At 37.3% G+C, this 15,417-nt stretch overlaps 1 protein-coding gene across 4 annotated transcripts in view; it reads right to left on the reverse strand.

The window, feature by feature from the left end:
- The window catches only part of ANKRD26 (ankyrin repeat domain containing 26), a 47,125-nt gene that overhangs the window by 20,860 nt on the left and 10,848 nt on the right, over window positions 1-15,417 (reverse strand). For all 4 annotated transcript variants that reach the window (XM_059847163.1, XM_059847161.1, XM_059847165.1 and 1 more), the window contains 13 exons: window positions 14,590-14,650; window positions 13,217-14,238; window positions 12,554-12,683; window positions 10,945-11,006; window positions 9,751-9,862; window positions 8,204-8,232; window positions 8,037-8,103; window positions 7,908-7,952; window positions 5,744-5,826; window positions 2,074-2,282; window positions 1,366-1,515; window positions 384-417; window positions 92-230 (listed from right to left, as the gene is read on the reverse strand). In XM_059847163.1, coding sequence (XP_059703146.1) covers window positions 92-230; window positions 384-417; window positions 1,366-1,515; window positions 2,074-2,282; window positions 5,744-5,826; window positions 7,908-7,952; window positions 8,037-8,103; window positions 8,204-8,232; window positions 9,751-9,862; window positions 10,945-11,006; window positions 12,554-12,683; window positions 13,217-14,238; window positions 14,590-14,650 — 2,143 coding nt within the window. The remainder of the gene's footprint in view (window positions 1-91; window positions 231-383; window positions 418-1,365; window positions 1,516-2,073; window positions 2,283-5,743; window positions 5,827-7,907; window positions 7,953-8,036; window positions 8,104-8,203; window positions 8,233-9,750; window positions 9,863-10,944; window positions 11,007-12,553; window positions 12,684-13,216; window positions 14,239-14,589; window positions 14,651-15,417) is intronic.

Raw genomic sequence — 15,417 nt, forward strand, 5'->3', positions numbered from 1 at the left:
TCAGCGACCAACCAGGACATCTAGGAGTGCACATAAAGAAACCATGTTTCAAACTAGTAAGATCTGAGGAAAGAGTGACTTTAGAACATACCTGTATGATCCACAGTAAGCTGTTCCAAGAGCAACACAGCCTCTTTGTAGGTGGATGTTGGTAATTTGACGTCCTCTGATGTTGTGTCAGATGAGTGAGTTAAATCGAGGTCATCAGTTACATCCATTTGTATGCTGACCTACAAACAGTACAGTATTTTCTGTATACAACTATGTAATGTTACAGATACATGAATGATTCATTCTTTCATTCACAGTCCATATCTGATTGGTCCCATCTGAGTGATTAAAAGCTGATAAAACTATTTATCAATAAACAAATTTTACAGTACCTTGTTCTTTTCACTCGCTGCTTTTGCTGCAGGTCTGGAAAACAGAAATGTATTTCAATTCTGGAATGTTTATCTTGCATTAAGAACAATATCTAAAGTTGTTTTGAAAATGTAATTTCAGTAGAGAATTAAAATTTAATATAAGAGTTCTTTTAGATGTAGGCGAATACTGGAAAAAAATTATCAGCCTTATAGGAAGTTTATTTTTTTCACAAGATATTAACCAGAAAGTTGAAATAACTATTCACTCAAAGTGACAGGAATCATATAGCTACAGACATTGAGATATACAGCTACATAGTTATGTGCATTTCTTGTTTAATACTAGAGGTTTAGTTCTCTTCAGTATTTAGACTTTTTCCCTTAAGGTCAAAGATTTTAGATTCTCTAGTGTAATTTTAGATTCTCTAGTGTGGTTAGCGTGACTGGAGTGGAGTTAATTTTCTTCAGAGCAGCCCACACAATGCTGTGTGTTACATTTCTGACCAAAACAATGTTGACAACAGACCAGTGGTTTAGCTATTGCTGAACAGTGCTTGTATCCTGTTGATAATTTCTGCTTCTCATTTTGCCCCTCACACTTCAGTCTGAGTAGGCAAAAAGTCAAGAGGATATATAGATGAAGAACAAAAGATAAAAAGAAAAAAACTCAAACACTAAGATGCATATGATGAAATAGCAACTTTGTTCTTGTATAAGTCTCTCTTCTGCCTTTTTAAAAATATATGTAAACATTTACATGGACCTTCAGGTAATCTTTCAGCACTTGTGCTCATTGTCTTTATAATGAACTTGGTAAGATGTTCAAAGCACATAAAGCAAAAAGGTTGTGTTTTGAAACACAAAGGATATCAAGTCATACTGTCACATGAAGGAACAAAAACCATTGTGCACAACAGGTTTACAATAAACTTACCTTGAGCCTTAGGTCAATTTTTATAATTAAGTAAGTTTTAGCTATAACATTTCTTATATTCAGTACCTTCCTTCCTCTTGAGATGTTTCACTGGAAGTGCTATCATCTAGTACTCGAAAATTATTCCCACTGGAAGAGCTCATCTGCTGATTAACCTTCTGCTTTGAAGTCTGTCCTTTATTGTTCTTTGCAATGTCATGCTTCAGGGCAAGTTGACTACATTAAACAGAAAAAAAGAAATTACCAATTGAGTAACTTTACAGAAAATATTTCTTTGAAACAGACATACGATGATGTCCAGAAACAACTGAGATGAAAAATATCTCTGATAAAACACAGACTTAACTCCAAGGATTGTGGAGTATTTAAAAGTATTTAAAAAACCTTGCCCTAGGAATGAGGGGGGAATGTGGAACCTGAACGAGATTCAGGAAGTATCTTATATCCATATTAGAGGAAGTATTAGGAGCAGAGATTCCTTTGAAGGATAGACAGAAAAACCCTTCTGCTTAGGATTTCATAAAAATATCAATGCCTCCTTCAAACTTTAAATATTCATTTGGTAATATCTTTTCGCTCTTCCTAAAAAAACAAGTGTTTCTCTCAAACGTTTATGAAGCAGTGGCCTACTCAGTATTGCTTTCAGCATCAAAGAAACTGCTTCAACTAGAACAACATTAGAAAACCTAAAAGATACTTAAGTAATCCTACAAATATGAATTAGATATCACATCTTTATATTCTACTTTCATTGGCATTTTAATAATTTCTGACCTCTCCTCAGGTGAAAAATTGTTGTTGACTTTTTCTTCTGTAGTGTTTTCATCCTCCATTTTCAAAGAGTCATTCTTCCTTAGTGTAAGCTTTTCTTTCATTTGCTGATTAGTAATATTGCCTGGTGGTGTATTTAATTTATCAACATTTTCCTCTTTTGCCACTGTCTGCGTATTGAAACATCTTTCTTTGTTTTTTTCCTTCTCAACCTACAAAAAGAAAGTTAAGTTTCAAGTATTAATCAGTCTTTTCATAAAAGAGAAACACAATATCCAAGAATGAATAATTCAGGGTTTACCTCTGAAGAAGTGTAAAATGAAAAGAAATATAGACAAGTATTTTCACAAAAATTACATTACAAAGTGTACTTTCATTGAAAATACTTCAAATTCACTCATGATCTTATGATGTAACAGAAACATGGTCCTTGGAAAGAAAACAACAGTGTATCTTAAACCATGAACAACAAAAATGCAAAAGCGTTACTGATGGATTAAAGAGTTAGATGGACTGTACAAAGTTTGTTATAAAAACAGAAATAAAAAAAATCAAACAGAAGTGTGCTTGGTAACTGCTTCCTCCATGGAGGGCAGGCAGGGTAGCAGAGAAAAAGATGCCAAACCCACAAGGAGAAACAACTCCACTCACAGCAAACAGGAATTTAAGTGAAGGGCAATGAAGACACATCATGCAGAAATCACAGCAAATGAGAAGTTTGGTCAAGACCCTGTTCAGAAGCTATTTTCATTCTTTGTTTCAGAATCAAAACTGATTTAATTGTGTGCACTTCTTTTTATGTCAATGAAGTGATAACTTCTTACACTGGAACTGAGTGCCACATACTGTTAAACTGGAACAATAGTGCATTCTGTGTTTTCTGAAAAAGGGGAAAAGGCAACTCTCCACTGCTGTCTTTATTCATAACTATTGTATTTTCATTTAAACAACAACAACTTTGCACAAAGCATCTTCATTTAATGATGAATAGCTGAAGTGAACAGGACCATTGATATGGAGAAAGACTAAAGAATAAGGAGTAGCAGGTGAACTACCTCTTTTTGCAGCTGTACCTTCTCTTTCTCCAAAGCCAGGAATACTGTTTGCAGCATTCCTACCTTACTCTTAAATCTTTCCATATCTCGTTTTAGCTCTTCATCAAGACTCTTTTCCGGCACATCACACGACTCCTGAGCACTAATAAAAAGACTTTCAGTTTCCCCTATATTACTGTTGATACAGCAGCCCTTGGGAATACCATCATTAAATCCAGAGTACTTTTTAAGTTTTATTTCTGTTACAGAATGTACACTCTCATCACTTGTACAAACAGGTCTTGTTTGAGGAAGAATATTAGAAATGTCAGCCAAAATACTTGATTTCAAACTATGTCTCAGGGAGTAAACAGGACCTTCCTCTGCATTTTTACTATTTCCATTATCATTCTCTTCTGTTTCCATAGTAGGCATTTTCTTTTTCTCTCCTTTAGCTAGAGACACCTTTCCGTTATCTACATTGTTAATGCCAGCTTCTTCATCTGTATTCCAGGTATCTTCTACATTTGTCTTCAAGGTATTTTGATCAGGAAGAACACCACTACTTGGAAATACAATTTCCATTTTGGGTATTTTTCCACATAGTGTAAGTTTATTATCTCCAAATTCACCTTGGCTTTCTAAATTATTACTTGATTCTGTCACAGGAGATGAAAAAATGTGAGAACTCTTCAATTCTTCATCAAAGCCATCTTCTGGTATTTCTTCCACAAGGGAAGCAGTTTCCCCAGCTTCATTTTCACCAAACAACTGCTTCAGCTCTGCTGTAATGTTTTTGAAATTTGTTTTCAATTCCCTTTTCTCATTTTCAACCCACATTCTTTCATATCTTTCTTCCCAAGTTTTTAGATTTAACTCCTTGTCAACACTGTGCGATTCCTCATTTTTTGTTAGGGCTTTCTGATGTGAAACTCCTGCTTTGTCAGTCTGATTTTCATGTGCTGTTTTTTCTATCAAGTTGGTAGTTTCTAAAATATATTTATCCTTAAGTAAACAGGTACAGACAAAAAGATTATCAAGAAAAAGGAAGTTAATCTAGGTAATTTCCATTGCAAACTCATCCTATCATGTAACAGAAATAACAGCATCAAGATATTCTGAAAACAATTTTTATATTATAAGTCAAGGGATACTAAATTAAAGGTTCACTGACTCACCTTTTTCTTAAAAATAAAGGACTTACTAGCTACTAGGACTTACTAGAGACAACAGCTTTTCTAGGATTGGAGTTGGCTGGATGAAGGTTACTTTCACCTTTCGGCCTGCCTGCTTTCTGTAACCAGTGGCCTTTGTTAGAAAGCTATTTTTTTCATGTTTGCTGATTTAATACCATTTTTCTTTGGAACTGCCCATGTTTCCTCACCTTCCTTCCTCCATACTGTCTGGCATTTCACAATCCCCTGCCAGCTCAGCTAATACAGCGTTAATGAATGTGACAACATTTTTATTGTCCACAACACGGAGAACTGGGCCTACTTCTTCACCCAAGGCACAGAAATGTTCAATTTCATTCCAAGATCCAAAGAAAAGCATTTATGAGGGAAACCTGTCCATTCCTCCCCTCATCTCAAAAGGCAGGAACCCAAACTAATGTGAAACCATACCATGCCTCACTCACGGCCCCCAGTGTCCCCCTGTCCCTGACCCCACACCCTGCTCCTCACATCCTCCTTCCCCATACGCTTCCCAGTGCCTTCCACACAGGCCTGCAGCCTCAGTCCCAAGGGGCTGAGACCACTCAACTCCTCTCTCTCATTAGCAAAGCCCTTCTCTCTCTGCCAAAATTCCTGCTTTCAGGACAGGGAAGGAGCACCTCAGCCAGCTCCCATGTGTCTCAGCCTCACCATTCCCTAAGTTCCCTCATCGCCCAACCACTACCACTTCCAGTAGGCCTAAGTTCCATGCTCTGCCTGTCAATATCAAGCTTGTTCCTTTTTCATCATACCTGGGTGTGGGGTAGAACTGATTTGCTCCACTGTCCCTTGAGGTGCTAGAGAAGACTCCAGACCCCTCTAGCCCTCTCCCTCTCCTGTTGTAGGCCCAACACAAACAGGATATCTGCCTTATTCCCTTCTAAAATGCCCTCTGAAAAAAACCTTTTCAAACACTTACTAACATGGCCAAACAAGCACATATTTTGCAGAGACAGGGAAAGCACTGAGGTCACAAAATTTAACTGGTTATTTTTTTGTTTCTTCTTCTGTTACGAAGCGGAAGACCAGGCATACTTAATCAAATAGATCAGCACACTATAGACAAATTTCCTTCTTTACTTGAGTGTACATTTTGCATAGGGGAAAAAAAAGGAATTTGAGTGCTCTGTTTCTCAGCACTGTGCAAAAGGAAAAACACTGAAAAAAGTCTAAGCAAACCAACTGGAAACAAATTAGTGCAACAGCAAGTATCCAATACAACAATAGGGACTTTTCCTCACCATAAGAAGACTGCATCCCATTTTACTTCAGGCTATTATACAACCTTTATCTACAGGATTCTCCAGAATTATTCATTGACTGGTAAGTTTCCTTCACTTTACATGTATATAATTCTTTGCTTTACAGAGTATAATACAATTTACTGTTCCAGACTCCTAATTCAAAACCTTTGGTGTTACATACCCACACTCCATAGTTTTCAATGGTATCCTTATCTTCTTTTTCAGCTGCTGATGACATATGAAAAGTAGATCCTGAGTACTCACCTACAGTAAGAAAACTATATTTTGATAACCAGCATGGCCTAATACTACTTATTTACATTTAGGGTGCATCTTGAATCATATTTGTGAGAAAAATCTTAACACAAAATAATGCATTGCCTCTAATTTGTGAGCTCTTAGAGACAGAAATTACCATAAAACAGATTGAAGATGCATCTGTGTAGATTGTTTTCTGACAATAGTCAGTGGTCACAAATCAACCAATCCTGTTTCTTAAAGGTGAATTATCTTGATCTTTCTCTCTGAAACTTTGTGAGCCATACAGTAAATAGTTACATGGCTTCAGCAGCTGTAATTCCCCTCTGTGCATATGTGCAGTACACAAAAAATCATGAAAAAAAATCACAGCTTTGAAATATTTTAAGGCTGCAGTTTTACTCTATCCATGAAACAAATCTGTCTCTAGACATGGATCTGGACCGAGTATTTCAAACTTCTACCTTATCTGTTGCAGAAGACACAGATGGAAATGGAAAGGCAGACTTGTGTGATGCTGAGAAACAATCCATGATCTGAACACTTTGCTTACACTGTTGAAAACTGGATTCCACTCTTACCTCTCTCAGAATTTCTATGTAACATGGGCAGGTCACAAACTTCTCAGATGTATTTACTCAGTCTGGCAGCCTACCCTGAATCTGTTACTCCACAGAGTTGCACTCCAGATAATCCTAGACACAATCTAGAAGCAGCACCTCACTGTCATTGTTCTTGTGGAAGGCATATTGTACACTTTCAAGTGACAAGCTTTCAGAAAGAAATGAGTCTTAGCAACTCAGCTGGGGAATCTAAAAACAAGAGATGGAGGCTTTTCACCCTTATCACTCTGCACCTCCTGTCTTGCTCCATAATGCCATGAATGCTACACAATACCCTTTCTATATACAAAGTTGCACTGCTAAAGAGTGACACAATATCCTTCCTACAAAAAAATGAGCAAGACTGAGAAAAATACATAGGTATCATCACAAAAATACAACATACCTCACTTCTTGGCATTTTCTGCTTTAGGTGAGTATTTTTGCAAGCCTTCATTCCTTGAAGGGTTCTTAACATTTGATACAAGCTCAGAGTTACAACTTTATGTCTGAGCTCCTCAGTCAGTCAAAGGTCTCCAGAGGTCAATTCTGACCCCAAGTTACCCAGTGTGAAGTAACAACATTTCCTCCCACCTCACTGCTGGGAAAAATTTCTGAGATTTTTGGTAGATTTGATTGTTGCATTTCAGTACAAGGCACTGCACAACAGCTATTAATGGACTGACAGCACTTATTTCACAGGGTTGTTATGATGATCTCTTGGTAACTCTGATGCATTTCAGATAGTTCGATAAATACTAAAGACAATATTAGCAGTAATAATTAGGGATTATCTAAGGATAATGTTCTACAAGGAACGCAGGCATTTTTCCCTTTTTCTTGTTTTTCAGCAAGAGGTGCTTTAGACTTGACTCATGCTTATAAGATATCCCAATACCAAGCTGTTTGCTGGTGCAGATGAAAGCTCCAGCCAGCCAGCAGTAAAAACAGACAGATGTGCTGGTGATTGAGGAACATTTGTAGGTAGCACCACAGAAATTACTGCAGTGGGTATCCAAAGTTATCATTATCAAGACTGCTGTAATCAAAAGCAACCCCAACTCAAATTTAGTCTAGCCCATCAGAGAAATTTTCAACTTGAGTTGAAAGTTGAGTCCGAAGTCTCAGTCTTCAATTAAGATTTTAGGATCTTTGGAGCTCATAAGATCTATTTCACATAGTGTTTAATCAATCTTGAATTTTCTGTGTAACACAAGGAAAAAGGCAAGAAAGACACAAGGCATCAATGTTCCTCCATCTTCAGGACTGCCTGAAAAGGGGAGGTGACAACATGCATGCTGGAGGAAGCCAACATCCTGGAAGGGTAGACTGTAGGAGGGACCAAACATGTACAGGGGCATATTTCAGTAGTCCTTCTGCTTCCAGAACACCTTGTTAGAAGCATTAATTTAAAATTAAGAAAGGATTTTCAATTACAATGTGTCTGCCCATGAAAGAACTTGACAAAGAGACGGTCATGAATACCTTCAATATCCTCAACATCTTCTAAATCAAATTCCTGCAATAGATCTGCAAAACATAAAGCAGATGCCTTATTAAATACTCCTAAAAGATTATGAAGCTAAATCCAGAACCACTTAAGGCAAATATTACCTGACTTCTGTTGCCTGTTTTCAGGAGAAGTTTTGTTCATTTCTGAAGCAGACATGGGAGTCTTCAGCTATGAAAGACAATTCAAGGATTAAACACCAAATTCAAAGTAACTACAAACTATTTAATGAGCAGAATAAGTAGTCAGTCTAACATGAACAAATACTTACCTGTGAATTGTTGGGCTTCTCCAAAAAGCCTGGAAGTGAAAAATATTTTGGGAAATGTTATTTTTTTTAAACTGTGAGTACGTTTTATCCCATTCAACATCAGTAGTTTCTACAACTAAGTATTAGTTAATACTTAGCATTATCACAAGCATTATTTCATCAAAAGTACAATACTGAACATTCCATTTACCTCATCATGCAGCATGTGTCTTAGTATACAAGAAAAGAACAATGCATACTTCCCATTATATACCTTGGATTTAAAAATGATTGTCACAGAACTAGGACAATATAGGTGAAGCAGTAAGGTCATGCTTGTTAACAGAAAAAGATTAAAATATTTAGTCCTTTTGAGGAGCTGAATCTTGCTTTCTAAAAGGATTATTTCAAAAGCCAAAGCTGGTCTGCTGCAATGAATGATCATAAATAATCGCAGCAATGACTGTGATTATTCTACAAGTGCTTAATATCAAGGAGGATTTTCTTTTCCATTGATGGGACTAAGAAAGCATGGGTGCAGACAGAGAAACCTCATGTATGTCTAACAAGGTAAAATCAAGGCAGTGCTCATCAGATTGCAAGGGAACAACAGAAACAAATGCTGTCAGGTTTCTATCTACATTTACAACATAGTTCCAAATATGTTTTTAAATTTTGTCCAACATTAAATCATTTCCAAACCCACAAAAACCCAACTATTCTTCTCAAATCCTCCGCTTAAGTCATATTACGGTTTGGGTCCTCTCACTAAAGAAGTATATGAAAGAATACTTAGAATTATTAAGAATGGCTCCATGGCAAGAATTTTATATTTAAATAAAATAATTTATATTTTATATTAAAAAAAACCAAAACCAGCATTAAAAAACAGTATTAAATTTCAGTAAACCTGGTGGTCCAGCAGTGTGGAAAGACCTTAGAAAGATTACCATAACCACCTTTCACCATCTTTTCACACTGATACTAAACTTGTCTTAGCAGAATTCTTGTCTAAGCAGAATTCCGTGACAAATAGTTAACAACTACATTTGAAACTCCTGGAAGCTTGTAAAGTTTTGCTCAAGACACTCAAGAGACAGTGTCACAAACTACAGGCAGAAATCCTCAGCAAAAATCCCTGTACTTGTAGTTCTACTTTAGCTCCTAGGCAAAGCACAACATAAAGCTATCAAAATGCTATCAAAGGTTAAGCTAAGGGCGACAAAAATGCTAAGCCAGATCACAACTGTCTTCAGCTGCATTATCATCTAAGAATGTTAAATGTTGAGAAAAGTCAGTCCTAATAGACATACACTGTCATCGCAATGAAACAAGAACCTGAATCAAAAAAACTAGATACTCACTGCAAGAACACAAATAATGCAAAGAACTTCCTTTACAAACTGGCCAGCAAGTGCTGTGATTACTGGCATTAGTTAACAAACAATAACCACTTCACAGATATGGTTTGCATTCATACCATCACAGCATTTCTAAGACAGACATGATAAAAGTTTACTTTAGCTTATAAATGCTTACAGACAAACATTAGCCCACCAGGAAGTTACCATTGTCACTTTCTGCTGAAACAAACTGGGAGCATGTTCCAAGTCTCTCTGCAGCTGGGAGCAGCACACCACATGGTATCTTATTCTGCGTTTCAGAATCTGCCTGCGTAACCTAAAACACATGAATGAGATTTGGTACAAATGCATTTTCAACTAATTTCCATACCAGAAGTTCCTGCTAAACCAATTCATGTAGCATGGTATCAAGTATATTCTAGATACAAAAATGTTTTAAGGCCCTTGGCAAGAATACATCAAAACACAGTATATCGGAAAATCACAGCAATTGTGTTGGTTCTCAGATCTTAAGCAAAAACTTCATGCTACTATTCTGCCACACTGACAAACATTGACAGACTGGACAACCACAAACAAGAATTAACATGGTAACTCAAGATACAGGTTGTGAACCAACAGCTAGATGTCTGCAATGGTCCAACATTTGTACTGAACTTGTATATGATATTCAAGTTGATACTGCCATTTCTTAGCCATATATCCTGCAGTAGTGAATGAACACAGTGCTGGTCCCAATGGCAAGAGCCATTTGGATTGAACAAAGGAAGGCAGAGCTTAAAATCATCTTGAAACTAACAATGTTTAAGCCTTGTATTTTTAAGAAGGGGATGGGAAAAGTTCTTTTTTCTCAAAAGAAGAACCAGAGTGACTTAGCTACAGACCTTGCTGATTGCCACAGACAGGAAGAATGAAAAAGGCAAACAAGGCCAGCACGTGCAGTGCCTCTGTTGAACATGATTTTAAAGAGGACCAAAGTACACCTTCAAAAGGTAGAGAGATCTGTTCAGAAGCAGCTTGCCATCCTGCTTCTAGACCCCAACGGCAACAGCTAACCAGGTCAGCAGACTAGGGCTGTACAGTGAAAAAGCAACAATCCCGCCAGCCTCTATGAAAAGGTCAGAATATTTTAAGCAGCAAGGAACGTCACTGTTTCAGGAATATACTGTGACCCAAGCCATTAGCTCAACCTAACTTCATCCCAACCCTAACTGAGCAGCTGGCCTAGAGCAGAATTATTTCAAGGGCCCCCAGTTACAAACATACAGCAAAAGGAAGAAAAGAGAAAATAAGTCTTTTCAACAGTAGTGTCCAGATGAAAAGGAAGCTCTCAAGTGATTCTGGATCTTACTTCTAACTTCCTGTAGTGAAAACCCTTGTGTCCTTCACAAAAAATACCTCGGAATCCCAGGGAGATTCAGCATCTTCCTCCTGCTCTGCTCCCATTGTTGGAAGGGCACCTACAAATAAGGTAAGAAGCGAGAAGCTTGAATGTTTGTACATCCAAAGATGCAGGTTCCATTGATGAGGACAAATTAAGAAGCAAGTTTTCTTCAAGTGTTTCTTCCCACCCAGACACACCATGTTATCTCCTTTACACTTCCAGCTCCTTTTCTTCCTTTCTTTTAGAAGACGGCTATGCAGAGCAGCTAACAAAGCTACAGGCAATATCCAGCATGCTAGGGTAACATTCAGGAAGATACTTCAGTATCCTGCAGTTCTGCTGTATGCAGAGTTAAGGTCTCTCCAGCCTACAGCTCCAAAATTTGGCATTTGCTATCACTTTCCACTGTACAGTGGATACCACAGAAACACTATACAAAACCTCCTCATACTAACATGTACAAAGTCACCAAGAAACAATCCTCCCTTTGTTGTGCTACTAGGAAAGATCTTCCCTGACAAAGCTGTTACCCAGCCCCTCCCCAGAAGCTAGACACCCAAGCATTGCCATTTAAAAATCGAGGCTCACACCTCAAACACTTAACCCAAACACACAAAAGCCATTTCTGTCTTGGGGGGTTAAAATTCAAACCTCTTCCCTAAAATTTTAAGACAATTTTAAGGTTCGGTCTCAGGGGGTTCCTAGCCAGATTTAACTACTGTATTTCTATTTTAAGCTATTCCATTAGGAATAAACTGATTCAGAATCCAATTGTGTGGACACATTCACATAAAGAAGGGGGAAGGACCTGGATGCCTGTGAGGGCACCCACCCCAGAACAGGCAACTGCTGGTTCTAATCTGAAATCTGGCTACCTACACTATGCCAAATACATACTTAGGGTAAGACACACATAGGTAGATGTGCAAGTATAGGCACAACACTAGAATACAGCACGGTCTGCCAGTGCCTCCTGCACAGCATCTGAGCAATAGCTACTCATGGCTCTAGTAAAATCTACTACAACAAGCTACTCTCTGGAGACAGACAATGGAAATGGTGCTTTGTCATCTTACTGTCAGACCTCAAGTAAGTACCAAAGTGCTCTACTCTGACTAGGCTGGTAATGTTTTTAAACACACACAGGTGGTGCTGGAGAAACCTACATTTTAAAACTGGATAAGGTGAGGCACTGAACAGCTTTCTCTCAGCTTGACTCAAATCCTTCCCTGGCTTCAGCCAAGAGCAATTACGGCCATTCAATGTGACAGCACTAGTGATAAAAGGGAATACTGTTATCACTCAAAACATTCTAGTTCTCCTTCTCTTTGTTATCTGTGCATTTTGTTCAGATCACTTCAGGAAGAACATAGCAACAAATCAAGAATGGCACTTGCTTTGTATTGCATTGCTTCATACCCAATAATACCTACAATTTCAGTTCTTTAAGAATGAATGAAAGCAACACCATCTGCTTTCCTTCTCTGCCAATGCCCACTGGGACTCACACAAAAAAGAAAATTTTGCTTTTGTAGAAGTCAATCACCATTTTAGTTCATTTTCCATGCATTAATGTTTGTAGAGGAAGAACTTGGGTCAGGATTTACAAAGTAGTTCTCTCACCAGAGTTGTCCTTTGAAACTTTGTGGACTTCATGCCTATCATTACAAACAGAATTTTTCACATCCTCAGCAACTGTAATTTGTAGCTTTTTACCAGCACTCTCCTTCTCTTCACGTTCAGATGATTCTTCCTGAAAGAGATCAACCAAACAGTTGAAAAGAACAGTACCAAACATCATCTTTGCTGTTCCTCCATAAGCAATTCCTCATGTCAGTCTAACTCTAGCTTCATTTAAGTTCCAATATTCTGGAGTGTATTTCTTTTTTTCCTCTACTTTGCTCCATGGAAAATCATTAGTTTCCTGCTCTCAATCTTATAGAAAATTATTTTTGTTTCCTCACTTTCAGCTATCGTGCCATGAATTTTCCTAAATTAAAAAAAAAAAAAAAAATTCCTAAAACGTCACGGATAAAAGCTGTAACATAGAACCTAGAAAAATCTAACCGATTCCAGAGTCTACTGCCGGTTCTTTTTCCACACTATAATGTAAAACCATAGCAAAGAAACTGTTTTGACTCCAAATAAGACATTAACATCAAATATGGATGATCAAAAGATGAATATATGTGAAAAATAAGTATTAAGAGAAATCAGGTTTAGTATGTGTTTCTTACCTATCTGATTCTTAGTACCCTTGTGACTGAATCATCCTTAGATACTTACTTCACTGCTTGAATGAAATGCTGCTCTCAAATTTTCTTCTTGTTTATTTAAGTGCAAGTTTTCACCTTCTTTTTTCAGTGGTTTACAGACTTTATCATCTACTCCTCCATATTCCTCTTCTTCAGTATCTTCACCATCCACATGTTCAAGTATGACAGAGGTTGGTCTTTCCCTTTCAGGTCCCGGGGTTTTTTCTGCTAACCAAGAATTATTGCCACTCTCAAAGCCATCACTGAAGTTTGACCTTTTCTCCTTAACACCACAACTATCAAAGAGAGGCTGAGGTATCTCTTTTTTCCAGTCTGTCACTTCAGAGTTTGGAAAACAGGAGTCAGCATTTCTGTGAAATGTCTCCTCAATCATGCTTTTTCTGTTCCAGGTTTCTTGCACGTCTTGCAGATTATTTAGATTTTGAAAGACAGCTTGTTTTGGTACTGACTTGCAAGATACTTCATTGTTCATGACCTTTGGAGAGACTGCGGTTTTATTTTCCTTGAACCCTTCACAAGACCCAGCTATGAAAGACACAGGAGTATCAACAGATTCCTCCACCTTTTCATCATGTTCTTTATTTATTTCATCATCATCACAGACATTTCCCGTTCCACATTGAGCATCACCTTCATACTTTGCTTTACTGAGATACTCTAATTTCTGATTCATTTCCCCTTTAGGCTCTTTTTTCTCCTCTTCCAGTATTTCTTTAGACTGAGTTTCTTCATCCTTCAGCTCTTCCTCCTCCTTTTCATCTTCAGTAAAATCTTCATCATCATCTTCCTCCTCCTCCTCCTCTTCCTCCTCTTCCTCCTCATAATCTTCATCACCATCTTCATTGTCATTTTCGTCCTCTTCCTCTTCCTCCTCCTCCAATTCTTCTTCATCCAGGTTGCTTGCAACTGAGACATCTTGATTAAACAATTCTTCACTGTCCCCTTTGTTCACATTTGCACTTGATGGGATTCTTTGTTTAAGACTTTTCTTTGGTGACGTAGGACTTTCAATTCTAGAACCACCACCATTATCTTCAAGTACAAAAAAAAGAAAAATGCATGTGAACAGAAAGAATCAGGTAAACAGTAATAGGGGTGTTTTCAGATTAATGTACAAGAGAGGAGCCATTTGGGGATGTCTAGAAATAGAGAGGTATGGCAGGATGGAGGATGAACGTGATGAAGGAAAGGGGTTTAAGAGGTGATTAATATCTTCATTTTAATGACTTATTCTGAATTATTCAGTGTAATGTTTACAAAATGCTACTTTTCTCATTTACTATTTAAAAAAAAACAACAATCCAAACTAAAAAAAAAAAAAATCTACTTAGCAAGTCTACTTTATATATCAATATATCATTCAACTTTTGCAAATTAACTTACTGTTTTTCCTGAACTGCTGTGAAGCATTCATTAGCAGTGTCAGGTTTGGCTTCTGGAGCTTCTGTAAATAAATATTTATTTAGGATTTTTTTTTTAACAGTAACAACAACAAATCCTTTGTTCACATCAAATCTTGAACAGTAAATATAATCAGACAGTCCTTATGACAGTATTGGCTCCATCCTATACTTCTAACTACACAAACACTCCTCTCATACCCAATTCAGTAAGCATGTGCAGGCACTCTTCTGCAAATTGTTTCCAAAAATGTTTACGTGCATAACTGTTCTAAAAATCTGCTTCTAATATGTGTAATACTTAAGTAAAATTCAATTATATTTAAAAAGTGCATTTTCAGGATGCTTACTTGCAGATGTGCACAAGGTAACTATTAATATCCCCATATTTAATGCATAAATTTAGTCCCTGCAAGTACACTTTAAAAATACCCCTAAATTTCAAAATCATGGCAGAAAAATGTATCATTTCTATTTAAATCAGTGCAAGAAAATAAAATCAAGTTAAAACTAAACATGCTTGCATCTCCAGTATCACAGAGTGGGTGGAACGACCACACTCAGGTTTCTACATCACAGCACAATGCCAATGCAACAGATGATGCTCCAGATATCACTCAGAAGTTCATAATTCTACAGATTATTAGTAAAAACAGTAGGCATAAGAGCTTGTAACTAACAAAAAGAGTACTACCCAAACATTAAAAAAAAAAAAAAAGGGAAAAACATGCAGTGTGAGATCACATGCAAGTACTGAATGTCATCTTATAGAAGAAAATAGATGACCCATTTGAGTAACTCATCTGCTCAT

Source organism: Haemorhous mexicanus, chromosome 5, assembly GCF_027477595.1.
Source record: "Haemorhous mexicanus isolate bHaeMex1 chromosome 5, bHaeMex1.pri, whole genome shotgun sequence".
NCBI lineage: Eukaryota > Metazoa > Chordata > Aves > Passeriformes > Fringillidae > Haemorhous > Haemorhous mexicanus.